Raw genomic sequence first — 16,324 nt, forward strand, 5'->3', positions numbered from 1 at the left:
GTTTCTTAGATTACCCTCCCCATTCCTCACTGTACGTGGTAAAGAAAAGGGAATTAAAACGAACGTAGGCTGGCGAGGGTGAACTAAATGTAGCGAGCGTATTTTGATGCAAAGAACCGTCCCGTTCCAAGGACGGCATTAAAAGAAAACTGAATTTAAAGAGAGGTTCGTTTCGTGCCTATGTGAGCGCCATCTGTCTCTTCTCTGGCTTGGTAGTATTGCTCATAACGTTCAAAACAAGAGCAACAACTGCAAAAACAGAAAGCGCAGAGACTTTAGATCGCGTACACAAGTTCACGTAAACAAGTTCGCGTAAACAATATAAAATTTTCCACAAAATAAATGTTCCCACGACATTAATGTTCATGGACACTTGCAAGTGAGGGTTCTCCTGTGTGCCACATTCCAAGCACAACACTCACCGAACTCGGACACAAAATCCACAGAACCACTAATATACAACGAAACACGTCAACAAGAATATCTGCTATTCCGAAAGGATAAGAACAGCAATGCGAGCAAGAACAAGAACGAATAGATGAAAAGGAATCGTTATCTGATTCATTGAGGGCTCGCGGGTTGCCTGGAAAACACACCCGTGTTCAGCCATTGAGCCACTAGTTCTTACTCTCAACCTTTTTCTTTCTCTCTCCTTCTATCAACTTTAAATCCTTGTTTCCGACTGATGCACGCGAGCTCGATTTCGTCCGAAAACTTGCCGTCTCGCTTTCAAAGCGGCGGCCCATGTTCGAGGCCTCGCTCGTTGTACAACTCGTCTAATGAACAAGAGGCGGGGACCGTGGCTGGCTGCCCTTTCGCTTCACCTGTTTTCGTGCAGTACGCGAAACGGTGAGTTGAAGGACTGTGCTCGCAGAACTATACTACTTTATAAGGTCAACTCAACTCTTGTTACCCCTCCCTCCTACTCCCTTCATTATCTACTCTCTCTCTCTCTCTCACACACATTCACTCTATCCGTCTCGTCTTGTCCCGTTCGATCCCGACTGCCTCGTGCACACGTTGGCAGAGAGAACAGAAGTGGGTATGGGAGGGGGGGCGATTGTACCGTTTAGCGCTCGACATTTCCTGGGCGGGGCGCAGCTCGTTTGTTCCGCTTGCACAAAGGTCTTCGGAGTAACGAACAGAAACAAGAAACGAAGCGAAAAACAAAAACATAAAGCAAATACAAAAAAGGAAAGCAAATGACCGCGGTGCTGTCGTGACGACGACGTTTAGCTGATTTTCCCTCCTGCACGCACCACGCATGCACATACGTGCGTCGTCTATATTACTCGTTGTCTCGTCGAGACCTACAATACTTACCTGTTACATACGGCAGTGTTCTCCCGACTGCGATTTTTACAGCAAAGCTGTGTACGTCTACCCTCCCAATGCATTTGTCGTGTCCGTGGGCAAAAATGTGGGCCGATCCCGGAGGTAGTGCAGTACCGGGCCGACCCGCGGCGGTTGGTGAAGTAGGCTCCAAGTACTCCGCCATGATAATAATAATAATAATAATAATAATAATAATAATAATAATAATAATAATAATAATAATAATAATAATAATAATTAAATAATTCAATCAAGATGCATTGTTTCAAGTCGATGGGCACGCTGGAATCGTTTGTGAACAGCACATAGACTTACGAGCAGGAGGCATTGCCATATACGCAAAGGACAATACTTGCGTACAACCGTACACCCTTGGCTCGCCAGAGGACAACGCCACCGACTGTGGGGATGTCTGTGCCGTACAAACGAAAAATGGAATTGTGATATCCACTGCGTATGTATCTTCAGGCACACCCAAGTGTGATATCGAGATGTTCATGACCACGCACTTTGCATGGTTTAGCCATGATGTCACTACCCCTGTGATCATCGTTGGATACTTCAATGTGGACATTTCAAAACCAGACAAGAAATGCTTCACTCAGTATGTGCTAGAAGAGTTTTGTTTGAAGTTCCACACCAATCCAAGCAACTCAACTACTCAACAGCGGTCGTGTATAGATTTAACTTAGGCCAGGATTCTGTCTGAGGTTGTAACCGAACCAATCAGTGTATATCAGAGTAAGCACAAAGCTATCGTCACTACCATTACAAAATGGTGAAAATTTAATGCACGTACCCTTGTCCAACCTTGTGAGATGTGCTACAGCTTTGCTGGTCATCCACCTTCACCAAGTGGAATGATTCGTCAAATTTTGAGGAAAGCGGGGCAGAAACAAAGGAGTTGCTCGAATGTTTCGACCTGGCCGCGCGCTGAGCCGGCCGAGGATGGAGCCAGGCCTTTGCGGTACCTCCGGGATGCCGTCCAGGAGCAGCCGGTCGGGAGCCGCAGCAGGAAAGACCCCTCCTGTATTGTGAGGCCGCGATCAGGAAAAGGACCTGCGGGTCGACCGCTGGCGACGCGCCGATCCGGGTCAAGAGCCGTAAGGTGTGCGTTGCATATACGAAGTCGAAGGTTGTTACAGCGGTACTGAGGGGTACACTGGCATGGTGTGCTGCCTTTGCCAGGGCGTCAGCCTCCTCGTCGCCCTGGACCCCGACTAGAGAGGGGAGCCTCTGCAGCGACAGCTTCAAGCATCGCCGCGTTACCATTAATATAGAGTGTTGGCAAGAGCGATGATTCTCTTGCAATGAGTACGCCACTGGTTTGGAAGGAGTACCAGTACGGAAAAGAAATCAGAGAAAGAATTCTATACTTTTCTGAAACGACACAGTGTTCACAATATTATCCTACTATTTTATATATGATGTCTCCAACAAGAACGCCGTCATGATTAAGTAAAAAGAAACATGCGTAGTATTGAACTTGTTAGGAATGCTACTTAAGCTTAGCAATTGTCGCAAGCGCTAAAGCAAATGTTGACCGAAATAGACAATATAACTTAGAGCAAGTGATGGGGTTCCTTGTGATGGATTCCAGGCAATGTTGGCCCTATAGAATTTGGATCCGAAGCAATACGGTTAGCGTGAAGGCTGTGGAAACTGGTTCTTATAGCCAGGCCACAGGCAATGTGCACGACTGTGCCTTCCACCATGGAACGGAAATATGTGTAACGTTGGCGTTGTGAACTAAAGTACACACACGATCGAGAGGTGGCGCTGTCAAAATTTAAACTAATATCATCATCATTATGCGGTGAGCAATATGGCTGCTGCAGTAGTGGGTGCACGGTCGCGCTGCTCGCTTGCTGGTTTACGCGATCCATCCCCCGCAACGCGCTAGGGACGCCGTCGCTCGTGGACGCCGACGAGTCCCATCCCCCGCAAGTATAGCGCCGTTCGGGCCTGCCAAGCTGCCGCGAATGCACAGCTTCACTATACGACCATCTTGACGGAGTGGAAGGGGTGGTGATTTTTTTTCTTTTCGTCCGAATACGCACGCTCAATGTTTCAAAATCCTGTTAATAAAGTTTGTTCTGGAGGGACCTGAAAGATCGCGATTGCGATCGCCGTCGCCGTCGCCGTCGCCGTGAGGTTCCGTATGACGTCATTTGGAGATGAAATCGTCGCCGCGCGCCGAACGCTGTATGTGCGAGTGAAAGGGCGCGAGGGGCGCGTCTTTCACGGGGAGTGAACGCACGGCGGAGAACAAACGCGCGTTCTGCGCCGTGCTCGCTTAAGGGCTGCAGAAGTAGGCGTCTCTTTTCTCCTTTACAATCACCATATATGTAGAGCAAACGCGCCTTCTTCGGACGCGCGAGAGGCCGTGGGGGAGGGGGAGGGAAGGGAGGCGACGTTTAGCTGCGGCACCAAGTGCCTATTTATATCAGAGGCTCCAGCAACAGTCACCAACGCCGCACGCATTTTGAGCTAACGCGGGCAAAACGCCGATGGCGTCGACAACAGTTCTGCGTGTTGTTGCTACCAAAGCCGCTCACCTTACTTCGTATGACATTGCTGTGTTGCTATCGCATTCATTGCTTCGCCCTTAGGGCGAAACTGTGACATTTTTTTTTCTTTTCGTCAGAATACGCACGTTCAATGTTTCAAAATCCTGTTAATAAAGTTTGTTCTGGAGGGACATGAAAGATCGCGATTGCGAGGTAGTCCCTATACACCTATCAACGTGCATGTCGACGAGGTTTCTGCTGGCGCTTCACGTTCAAGTTCACTGTGCGCGCTCTGGTTACTTAGTGGATATGGTGTTGCGCTGTTAAGCACGAGGTCGCGGGTTCAAATCCCGGCCACGGCGGCAGCATTTCGATGGGGGCGAATTGCGAAAAACACCCGTGTGCTTAGATTTAGGTGCACGTTAAAGAACCACAGGTGGTCTAAATTATTCCCGAGTCCTCCACTATGGCGTGCCTCATAATCAGATCGTGGTTTTGGCACGTGCAAACCCCATAATTTAATTTTGTTTTTTACCTCACTCACTCCCTTTCTTTCGTCCGTCATCATCTCACCTGGGGTACCTTTAATAGCATGCAGGTCTGTCGCTATAGGCTAACTTCTCTAGATATCATTAAACGCTCTCTCTATATCCTCCTGAGACCCGAACACAACTATGGGACATCATCGCTCTTCAAGGGGGTTTTTATTGTCTACTGCTATACTATATATGAACTCGAAAAAAAAATTTTAGAATTTAAATACCACGGTTAAAGGCCAAAAGCTGCTTCTCCGTGTCTCCACTATCTCCATCATCTCCTCATGTTTGCTATGGTAAAAACTGCATTTCATTGCTTAAACGCACAGATGAAGATGGAAATATGTGTAGTACATTGCCATGTTGCTTCCGCGTCCGGTATTTTCACTCAATCTGAGCGATTTCGAAACACACCTCAAGGTTGCATTCGGCCGTCTGGAACGACACAGAGGTCTAGAGCAATCGAGTGTCAAATTCCCCGAAAGCGGATGACAAGAATACGAGTAAACCACTTCTTTACATTTACACATGCACCGTACTTCACACCCAGAATGAATATATTGTGTAATCACTTCCGAGTGAATGTCGAAAAAAAAATGTTGAAGGCAGTGTGCAATGTTTTGTACAAGGGGTCTTTGGAAGATATACACACAGACACACACACACAAAAAAAATAGGCCAAAAGTGCTGTTTTACAACGTTGCTCCGTTGCCCCTGCGGCTGCTCATATGTAGTGCATGAAGCTATGGGTCAGCCCCAAGGTAGCTTCGCATACGAGTAGACTAGGGAGCCTACATGCAAGAGCCTACGTGCAACAGCGTTGCATGTAGGCTCCCTAGAGCAGACCCGCCTTTTGCCCTCGTCCCCCTGTGGCATGCACGCTTAACTGTACACCACTGTGCCTGCCGCCACGGTCTTCGACTGAGACGCCGCTGCGAATCGCGGCCTCCCTGACTCCGCGCCATCGGACAAGGCGGACCATTAGGAGGGCGTGCACAACTATTTCTTGACGTTTAATCTAAGCACGCCTTTCGGCCGTCGGATACGGTGGTTGCGCTTATAACGTCGCTGCGCGCGTCCTCCGCCCACGTCACTGGCATGCGAACAAATCGACCTGGAAGTGACTCGTAATGGCAGCTATCGAACGTCGTCCACCTTGGAACCGTACCACGTTGAGGTTGCCACCGTAGGCATGCAACCATGACCGTCTGATCAGAGACGTTCGCTTGCCGACGGGAACCGTGTTCGCGTCTACCGCGTGCATGTGTGTTCTCGTAGACGACTGGTACGTGTATACAAATGCGCGCTATAGCTCGTATACAATGCTGTGATCGTCACGCCGCCTTCATGACCTTCATCGCGGAAGTTCTCCTAAACCCGTTGTTTTCTTTTTTTTTCTTTTTTTTTTGGGGGGGGGGGGGGTAGGGAGGGGAGAGAGAGAGAGCTGCCTGACTCAGCAAACGATGATCTTTCTGTCATCCGGACTGCTGTCATCCTGAAATTGTGAAGAGCTGCCTGACTCGGCAAACGACGATCTTTCTGTCATCAGAATTGCTGTCATCCTGAAAAATTCGTTCCAATTGAATACGCCTTGCTAACTCATCAGCTACAATTCGTGCATTGCGATATGTGCCGTAATGTAAATAAGTGGAAAGTTAATTAGCTAAATTTGGTTGATTAGTCGATTATGCATTTCGATTTCTCGTGCAAGTAATGTCCGCCTCTTTGAGTAATCCAGCTCGATGACTAGAATTATGCTATCTGCCGCAGGCGATATCATATAATTCTGTTTGCGAGATTTTACAATTCTGTAGCACGCGGTATAATGTCGAAATGCCAACGTACTATACCAAACGCAAGCAGCGTTAACAAATGCGTAGAGATTGTGGTTGTGAAGAGGTAGAGGCGCTATTTTCTGCAGCCCTTTAGGGAGCACGACTCAGCGCCTTATAGCGTACGTGACAGAATTAGTGTAATTAGCCTTTCTCAAAACTTAATGTCTCAATCAGCGACCATCCCTATACAGTTTATGTTGAGCCGCTGGACTTATACACGACAAGACGTGTGCGGGTGGTACTTTGATGCTTATTGCTATTCTTTTCTCTAAACCAGTTTTTTCATCGTACTTCAATGTACAGGGCCTTTGTTTACTTGTTTGTTTATTTTCTTCTCACGGGCTCTCTCTTCCTTGTTTACTCTCACCAGCGAAAGAATAATCAGTCGTACATTTCGTTTTGTGTGATCTTCCGCTATACCGTGAAAACGTTGCCAAGAAGACACTCACCCGAACGCGGTATCTGTTTTGCTGTAGTTTTAGTAGCGCTTTTTCCATGATGATTCATTCCATTTCTTGTTCTTTGTTCCGTGCTCATCACTCTATCGGCATACGCGACTGCGCAGGAGCGCGGTAGCGGCTCCGGACTCCGAAGAAGACAAACAAAACTAGCATGTATTTCGAGCCAACGCCGAGCGCCGTCCTTTTGTTTCCAGCGAAGACGATTGAGCAGTTCGACACGCGTCGTAAGAGAGTTGGCGGCTGCCGCCCCTGAGATGGGGCGCGTTACGACAGCCTCGCCCTGTTGTTTGACGATACCGATCGTTTGTTTCTCTTTCGTACTTCTGTTTACGCGCGTATATATACAAATAGGTTGGAGGATGTATCAGATAATCGCGCTGTATAGAAAGACAGCGTAACAAAAGTGAGATATAAGATTCCGATCAATATCTGACATTGCTATAGCGAGATGGATATACTCCCGCATGCCCTCTCGGTTCGCCTCGAAGCCACACTTCCTTGAAAATTGCGCGTCGCGATCGTTTTCGATGGCATCTGCGCAGCATTGATTCAACTTCTAATCAAGCCCCGCTCTGAGGACAATATCCGGCTTTAGACTGATACACCGACTGCCATCTGTGCTCCGCCGGCTTCCTGAAGCCTCCACGTGCATAGAGAGAGAGAGAGAGGCCGCGTTCTGAACGCATTCAAGAACGCGCACACGGCGTTCAGAAGTCACTCCGCCACGGTATCGGGACGTCATCGCGAATGGAACTGCCCGTATACGCTTGGTCCCTGGCATCGCGGGACACTGAAAACTATTTGCTCATGGAAGAACACGGCAGAGAGACCGATCACGTTCTTCGCCCGCGATAATGCGGCGCAGTATGCGAGGCGATGAGCGCTTTATCAGCAGGTCCCGTCTCGATCTCGCGTCGTCGTCGGTTACGTTTCCGGCTCATTTGTTGCCTAAGCAATGGCGTGTTCGGCTGATCTCCTCGGGGAGCTTGGACTACAGCCACCCGCTCGCTATTGACGCAGTGTGAACACGATAGTCAGATATAAGGCCAACTATTTCAGCAAAAGAAAAAAAAGAAAGAAAGTACAAAGAAAGAAAGCTGCCCTGAGAAGGTCATTTGGAGCTCCTTCCGAACCTGATTGAATTCGTGCGTAGTAATGCATATGCCTCATGTTAGGTGCCGGTATGTAAAGCAGGCGGCGAAGCGCGCTTGGCGCGTGTTGCGCCGCTTAGTCAAGTGTGTGGACGGAAAGAAAACCGACGCTCTTGGACATGAAAGCAGTGCAACATTATGCTGGTGGCATTTTATGTGACTATTAATATTGTTCAACACAAGTTTTTATAAGTAAGTGGAACATAATAATCTCTTTCCACCTAAGTTCCGCCACCTAAGTGGAACATATCTGTAAATATGTTCCGCTTACTTTCTGGAACCTATGTAGAACGATCGAGAGTATATCTGTACACAGCTGGCTCTCCCTCTTTTCCCCTTTTCCCAAGTGAAGGGTAGCCAACCGAGCGCTGCCGTGGCCAACTTTACTGCCTTTCCCCCAATCTCTCACAGGTTCGAAATTCCCAGTTAATAAATTTTGTTCCCCCGCACTGAGACACTTCTCAAAATCCCTTCTTTAATATTATTAAGCCCTCCTATAGATGTAACGTCAGATTTCTCGGCCCATCCCCCACACACCGAGGAAACAACCAATCGAGCAGGCTTCCCGTGTGTCTACCGTTCTCAGCTGTAAGCGATACATGCCGCCGTTATAGTTCGATTTTCCAGCGTTCACCCAAATTACGTCGGACGAGTACATCGCCCACACTGAGTGAGCGGCCGGGCACCTAGTAACAGGAGTCGGTGCATATAGGCGCGTGCTCCGCGATGGACAATAGTGCATACCGCGCTGAGCCAAGACCACCTATAGATAGCACGAGGCCTGTTCGCTCCGGTCTATGACGTCACGCTACCTGGGCCCGAAATTCCCATTGCCGAGACTGGCGTGACGAAAGTGGTGACGTCAAAATCACCGCAGCTTACTCGGGAGCATCCCCACTAGAATCTATGGCAGTCGGGCATGAAGGTAGCATGACGTCATGGATCGAAGTGCACAGGCCTTGTGCTATCTAGGTGGTGTGGGCTGAGCCGCCGTCGTGATCCCTGCCTATAATTTCTGCACCTTTTGAGGTACATCTGCTCTCACTAAAAAACAAAAAAAAACAAAAAAAAAAAAACAAAAAAAACGACAATGCGAACTAAGCGCCAATTTGGTTCCTCTCGTGCCTTTCTTCGTCCTTTTTTCTTTTTTTTTTTCATTTTTTTAATCCAAAGGCGAAGCCAGAGCCGGCTATCCTCCGCCCTACTGCCCTTGACATCGATTATGCATGCGGGGCACGCCATTCACCATTTGGCGCCATCTCCGTTCGATATCTATATGTTGCGGAGATTCCGGTTCGGGGGATTCACGCGCACGCGCTTTACTTTTATAGGCGAAGACCAGGCGACACCGAGAAAAGAAGTAATAGTAAATATATCCACCACCCCTCTTTCCCGCCCGGCATATCGTCGGGATGATATACGTATACCTATATAGTGCATGTACACGCGCGCACGCATTAGATTGGGAAAGAAAGAAAGATTAAGAAAGTCCTCTGCGCGCCGTCCTCCTATAATACAAGTAAAGTGCATGCGCGTTTGTGTGCGAGTGCGTGCCAACGCACGAGCACGCACGTGGTCTCCACTTTTTTTTTTTAATCTGCTGAATACGAAGAAGACGAGGCTGCCTGCTAACCTTGAAGATCGTGGAGCGAAAGCGTCGCAATAACTTTTTTTTTTAATCTGCCTAACTACGCATCTGGCCATTTTGCAAATGATCACCGAGGATTAGGATTAGTTACCTTCCTTTTTTAGGACCTTCCTTTTTAGGTCAGTATAGATTCGCGTCGTAAAATAATGTATTGTCAAATGCGGGGCTGCATTTTTTCCCGCTCTCAATAGGTGGTAGGAAGCTGCCTAATGCGTTTTTTTTTTTTCATTTCTTTTTTCTTTCTATGGGAGTAGGTGCTGAGGGGGGGGGGGGGGGGGTATGGTTGGAGGCTAAGGTGTCTAACAGGTAACTGCCTGCTAATATAGGCAAGCTTCTGAAGGAATTATATTCTCTAGATCGAGGTTGTGATTCGAGAATATTTAGTACCCGCGAAAGATGGAGAAGGAACAGCATGCAAAATAGGCTACGTATAGTTCGAACGTGGCTTTTTATTTCAAAACTGAAACTGCGAGCGCGTTATAGGACCGAAAGCCAGATGGTTTCAGAGACTATAAGCAGTGAAAAACGACCGCGCCATAAAAGCGTTTATGATTTTTCCTTGGATGGGTAATTGATGACGCCTATGAGAAAGAACCGAGACAGGCGATAGTCTTGGTTTGCTGAGCATAAGAAAAATGGGCGCCAGTGACGGCTAACAACAACAACCTGTACTGCGTCACTACAATTGATGAAACAAACAGAGCAGCAATGCGACAGGTGAACAATTATAGGCAGCGCTACTATATACCGTATTTGCACGAACCTAAGCACACCATTCTTTCGGCCCCCACCATCAAGATCACCCCACTGTAGGGGATATATGTTTAGATTAGAGCGAAATGAACACATTGACAAACTCAAGTGATGTGAATCAATTTCTTTGTGGTAAATATTAAGCAGAACATAGTGGCGTTCATAGTAGGAAAAAAAATATATATACATATCCAACGCACATCTTGGAATCTATGCGAAGCGAAGCTTTCGTGAAATGGTCAATCAAATGCTATAAATTTGCCCATTTCATTTCCCGCGTCTCTGGCGTGATCGAAGGAAACTTGTGCGCGCGCATGCGCACTCGTGACGATCATCTCAAAAAGTTAATTGGCGCTGGCACCATGTGTGGCTTCTCATGCAATAAAGAAAACAAAAACAAAAAAGTGCGATTGTGGCCTAATGGTTAGAGCGTCGGGCTTCTCTACTGGGAAAGGGAAGTTTGATCCAACCAAGGGACACGTAATTGAATATTTTTTTAAAAATAAGTATCATCTACTCGGCAAGGCACCAGAACACTGACGCCGCTCACGCTATACGTCTCCGGCTCACGTTGGTATTGGCCCTCCGCACTGCATTAGTACATGGCTACCAAAGTAACCGTTGGTATATAGGTACACGGCGTACTGCTCGCTGAGCACGAGGTCGCGGGTTCGATTCCCGACCGAGGGGACCACATCATCCCGGTAGGGCGGGAACTATACGGTACAGCACGCACGATGTACTCACGCTTAAGCGCACGTTGTAAACCCACGGGGTCAAAAGCAAATGCGCGTAGCGTTTAACTGCGGTGGGGATCCATAGCCTCTGCGTTGCTTTACATACGACGCCGAAGTTTATCAATCGGTCAATCAATCAGTCACTCAGAACGCGGCGGCCACATTCCGATGAGAGCGTCACGTAAGAACGTTTGCTTGTGCACTTACAGTTAGCTAACGTTAAAACAACCCCAGTTGGTCAAAATTATAGTCCGGAGCCCCCCACTATAGCGTACACGTGGCGTGCCTCATAATCAGATCACGGTTTTGGCACGTAAAACCCTCAGAATTTTTGTAATGGTGATGATTATTATTATTTCTATCGGCTTCCTCTTGGAAACGGGGTGTCGATAAGTAGTCACCTAGCCTGCTTGAGATAATCATGTATTAGGCATAGCTGTCTAGCATTTTGCCTATCTGTATATTGTACAGTTTCCTGTGCCTGTAACGACTCCCGTTCTATCAATCCCTTCTCTGCTAATAGTATGCCCGGGAAAGCGACACCTAACCAACGCCGTCACATTTCTGTACTTGCGACGTACGTAATGTAGCAAATTATGCTGTATATTTGCAGGAAAACGTGCATGTAGGTTGCATTCCATAGAGGTTACACTAAGGCTTCCACATATATGGAGCATCGATATATACGGTTATACCATAAAAATGTTCCCGCTTTATTGGATTTGAAATTTCATTCAGTGTTTCTTAAGAACTTCGCTAAGCGATTTACCCTCGCTTTAACGTTATGTTGCGCTTGCGCTCACCACAAACATCGCGGCAGTTGCACTTGAAGCGAAAATCTGAAACTTGGCTTTATCAAAGCAGTTATTAAAACATCTTAGTTTCTTTTTTTTTCTTTTTATATATATTAGAACACTGCATGAATGGGTTAGAGTATGTATCTATGAATTGTTTATACATCAGTAAGCGGTATAGAAACCTTTGTACATTTAATTACAAAAATCCTAGTGTGTATTCTCTATTGAGTGGCTGCTGTAAACTTTATGTTAAATCTATCTAGTGTTTGTACAGCAGGTACATAAGCTGAAAATTTGCATACGTTTTTCTGCAAAAATCGTGATGTGATTTCTCTACTGAGCGACTGCTGCCAAACTTGATGCTAAAAGTCATTAGCTGTTGAGTGTATCATAACACTCTGATGCATCATCAAAAACACATCACGATGCAATCAGAAATTCAAGAGCCATTTTTGTAAGGGAGAGCGAAGCCAGTGGTATCGCAAACGAACCCTTGCTTGTCCCGAAGTTGAAGAGTGCGATCGGTTTTCCGAGGCTTTCAGAGTGCCGCACCAAGGAATGCCGGCGGGCGCCTTCGTGGAAGCCAGTCGGGGGGTGCTCGTGCTATTTCCAGGCCGACGGATGGGCAGCGGCTTTAAACGCTCGAATCGGCCGCTGATCGCTGTGTATTCATGGCACGCTGATCCCGAGGGCGGCATGACTTCCAAGTATATAGATGAGCGGTCATTGGGAGTTGAGGCGATGTTTATATCGAAGGCAACAACTTATTTTTACCCGCCTTCAAAGCGCTGCCGGGGCCGGGCTCCGTGAAAGATTCACCGTGCACCGTCTTGAGTTCTCCTGTTCGCGGTTCGAGTCTCTGGTGACTCCATCCGTTTGCTTATCTTTCGGCAATGCGAGAAACACCCTGTTCTCGATCCTGGATCGGAAACACGGGTTTCGTTGTTTATTTCGGCATACTGCGGAGATTTGGAGCGCTTTGTGTATAGCCTGGCAAAAATGGTCCTGGGCACAGAGATGTATCCTTCTTTCTTCAGCCTCGTGTCCGCGCCTGTTCTCTCTCTTTCGAATTTTCTTTTTTTTTTCTTTCTTTTTCACATTCTTCAAATGTTTACCGTAAAATGTCCTGTCTTGCATTGCAGGAATGTAACTCTGGGGTTTTACGTGCTAAAACCGCGATATGATTATGAGGCACGACGTAATTTTGACCACCTGGGGTTCTTTAACGTGCCCCCAATTGTATTTCGCCCCCATCGAAATGCGGCCGCCGCGGTCGGGATTCGATCCCGCTACCTCGGGCTTAGCAGTGCAACGCCAAAGCCACTACGCCACCACGGCGGATCTTACATTGCATGAGGTTACGTGTTGCATAAGATGAAAATAAGCATAATTGTAACCGCATCACCGTCAGCTGTATCCCATTTATACCATTAACCGGTTCGCTAAAGCTCTGCTTCGCATGTATACACACTTCAACGTGCTTGTTAGATCTGCATAATTCTTTTTTTTTCACATTTCTTGCTTGCTTTAAAAAGCCCTGGCGGATTTTTCAAGATTTCGCGTACCACGGCGACCGCGGCTGGAAAATGTCATTCGCCAATAATGTGGAGCGGATTTCCTGTACGATCTTTATAGCGCCATGGTGTCCCCCGTCGCTGACACGTCCGTTTCCTGCTTGCGGGTTGATATATATACCGCGCTTCTGTTGTGTCCGAAGTGCGTATTTTTGGGGGGTACTACGCGATTGAGTTAGTAGATGTATAGGCATAGTATGCACATTTCTGCCGAGCAGTCAAAGCGGACTCGCTGACGCCTGGTGAAGCGACGCCGTGATTACGTCGAATGTGCGCCGCATGCACCCCCGTTGTGGTTGTCGCTCGCTTAAGAATGCAACACCCAAACGCTGTGATACATCTACGCAACACTGCATTTTACTATCGAGCGGCTGCAAATAGCTCATCGTCCGCGATTTCTGAGAATGCCTTGTCACTCTTTTTCAGTTATTATTATGTTTCAGTTATTGTCATATTATTATTATTATTATTATTATTATTATTATTAGTAGTAGTAGTAGTAGTAGTAGTAGTAGTAGTAGTAGTAGTAGTAGTAGTAGTAGTAGTAGTAGTAGTGGTAGAAGTGGTATAGAAGCAGGCTAGTAATTGTTTCCTGAAAGGGGAACACCACGCCCACTAGCTTGAAAAGGAGAGAAAAATACTTGTTCGCAAGCAGCGCGAAACACGACAGATATCGCCTACTTCGAAAGTTGGAAAAAAAATGAGAGAGAGAGATGATGTTTCAGCAGTCTGGTGTGGTGGGGACAAAGTTTGTATCGAATTCGTCAACGCGTGTTTATAGCCCTCCGTGGTGCTAAGATGTAAGACAAATCAAAACTGTAAAAATGATACAGATCCAACGCACGTGTTGGAATCTATGTGAAGTGGTTAATTAAATGCTATAAATTCGACCATTTCATATTCATTTGGTCGAGTTGGCAATCTGTGATAAGAATATTTATTGCAGAAAGCGTGTGGGCCTTGTTTTCATTGTTCCCGTCTATTTCCCGCTGTAGAAATTATTGCTATCATGAATCACATATAGGCGATGTGATCGACTAATTAATGACGCTGCGTTTGGCCACGTCTCATGTGCCCTAACCTGTATCGTTTTCTTTCTCTCTCGCTCTCTCTCACAGGCTCCTGCAATGCGAAATGGGGCTACAAAGGTGAATTCGGTGAGTACCGAAACATTCTCGCTGGCCGCATGGACAGAGCAACTTACAGCTGCAGCTACGTGTCTCGATGAGACTTATTTGTGTGCATTGTTCTATTGCGTGTATGCATGTTCGTTTACGTATTGTATGCTGTCTAGTGTTTCTTATTTGTTTAATCGCTGTGTACATCACATTTTGCACCATGCACCTGGAGTAGCATGCGCTGCAAATAATATCTCCGGCGATAGAGATACAGTTATTATTGTCGAAAAGCTTAGAGGCCTGCCTGAATCAAAGTTCTTACCTGCTACTCAGCAATGTAGAAGGGAAACGGGTAGTAAAGAGAGAAAGAGACAAAAGTGTTGACGTTGAGGACGAAAACAGTGGAGGATGAACATTGATAGCGAGTACTTTTCAAAGTTTCAAATCCAGACGACTCCCATGCATGAATATGATGATCTCCAGCTTTTCATTGGCCGCATCTATCTATCTATCTATCTATCTATCTATCTATCTATCTATCTATCTATCTATCTATCTATCTATCTATCTATCTATCTATCTATCTATCTATCTATCTATCTATCTATCTATCTATCTATCTATCTATGTGAACTTACAGTATCAGCATGTCATCCTGACTTCATCAGAAGTCGAGAGTTGCGCGCATTGCGAAGTACGCACAGAGCCCGTCTAAATCAAGTGCTACTATAGTTGCGATTACCTATTAAACAAACACCGTTATTCGCGTTCCTCGATTACGCTCCTTTGAGAAATTCCATATCGACGACCGCATCCCCCGCCCGAAGAAGACCGGAGTTGCTAGGGGCCCCGAGTTCTTGAACTGCAAGAGTTATGAAACAGCTTAGAAATCTGGGCATGCCTCTGCACCGCGGAGTCTCCAGAAGTCAGTAAAGTCCCCAGGCAAGCTTCGCGAAAACGAGGTAACACAACCAGGAAATTTAGAAGTTAGCCGACTGCTTCTGTGCTTCGACGCTTGTACGTTGAATAGTACCGGGAACGAAGAACCGGGAGCGACGAAACATGAAAGTAAGGAAAACTCTAATCGTTTCTGTTTGTTTGTCCCCCCCCTCCCCCTCTTTTTTTTCTTTCTTTCTTATTGCGCTTACGTTGAATATTCTTCCCCTGATTCATTCACTCCAATAACTTAACCAGCGGCTTCCGTTCGGTGCTGGGGAAGCGTATGCTTTGGGGGGCACGACGGCTTCTACTCTGCTCGTTCTTGATCGCGCAGTCACTCAACAATAAGCGTACATTGTAGCTTTGTCAGCACGCTAGGCAACTTGATGTTACGCGTAGGCCACGCTCTGCACCTCCAAATAGATTCCACCGCTGACGCAAGACAACGCAAAGCGTGCGGCCTCGGCAAATGTCGTGTTCTCTCTCTCTGCGTCTCCCGAGTGAGCGATGTCGTGTCGTACCCGACGACGATTCATTCTGGCGCGTTTCGCTTCGACCAAACAACGGCGAACGAGTGTAGAACCGAGCATGGATTTTGCACGACGCATGGCCACGTGTGCGCACACACACGCGCGTGCGAGCACGCACACACGCGAGACCGCTGCGCCCAAGCTGACCAAATAAATTACGGTCGTCCGCGGGCGTACGCTCGGCGCACACTGCAAACAGTCCTTATGTCAGCGACCACGTCTCTGCGCGAACAAATGACTGCGCCGCTCGAGGCAGCCGCACTGGCCGCATGCACCGCAGCCGAGCGTGACGTCTCATTCGACAAGTGAAGGTAAACAAGCTGCGGGTTTGCCTCCGAGATGGTCGAATCGGCGCGGGGTTCCGCCTCGCACCACAAATCTCTGAGCCTATGCTTTTTGT

At 47.2% G+C, this 16,324-nt stretch overlaps 1 protein-coding gene and 1 pseudogene across 3 annotated transcripts in view; one reads left to right on the top strand and one right to left on the bottom strand.

Moving 5' to 3' along the window:
• The window catches only part of LOC119446475 (carbonic anhydrase 7-like), a 118,051-nt gene that overhangs the window by 65,050 nt on the left and 36,677 nt on the right, over nucleotides 1-16,324 (top strand). For all 3 annotated transcript variants that reach the window (XM_037710910.2, XM_037710912.2, XM_037710913.2), the window contains exon 2: nucleotides 14,456-14,494. In XM_037710910.2, coding sequence (XP_037566838.1) covers nucleotides 14,456-14,494 — 39 coding nt within the window. The remainder of the gene's footprint in view (nucleotides 1-14,455; nucleotides 14,495-16,324) is intronic.
• Nucleotides 1,416-1,558, bottom strand: LOC119446945 (U2 spliceosomal RNA; annotated as a pseudogene).

This window comes from Dermacentor silvarum, chromosome 3 (genome assembly GCF_013339745.2).
Source record: "Dermacentor silvarum isolate Dsil-2018 chromosome 3, BIME_Dsil_1.4, whole genome shotgun sequence".
NCBI lineage: Eukaryota > Metazoa > Arthropoda > Arachnida > Ixodida > Ixodidae > Dermacentor > Dermacentor silvarum.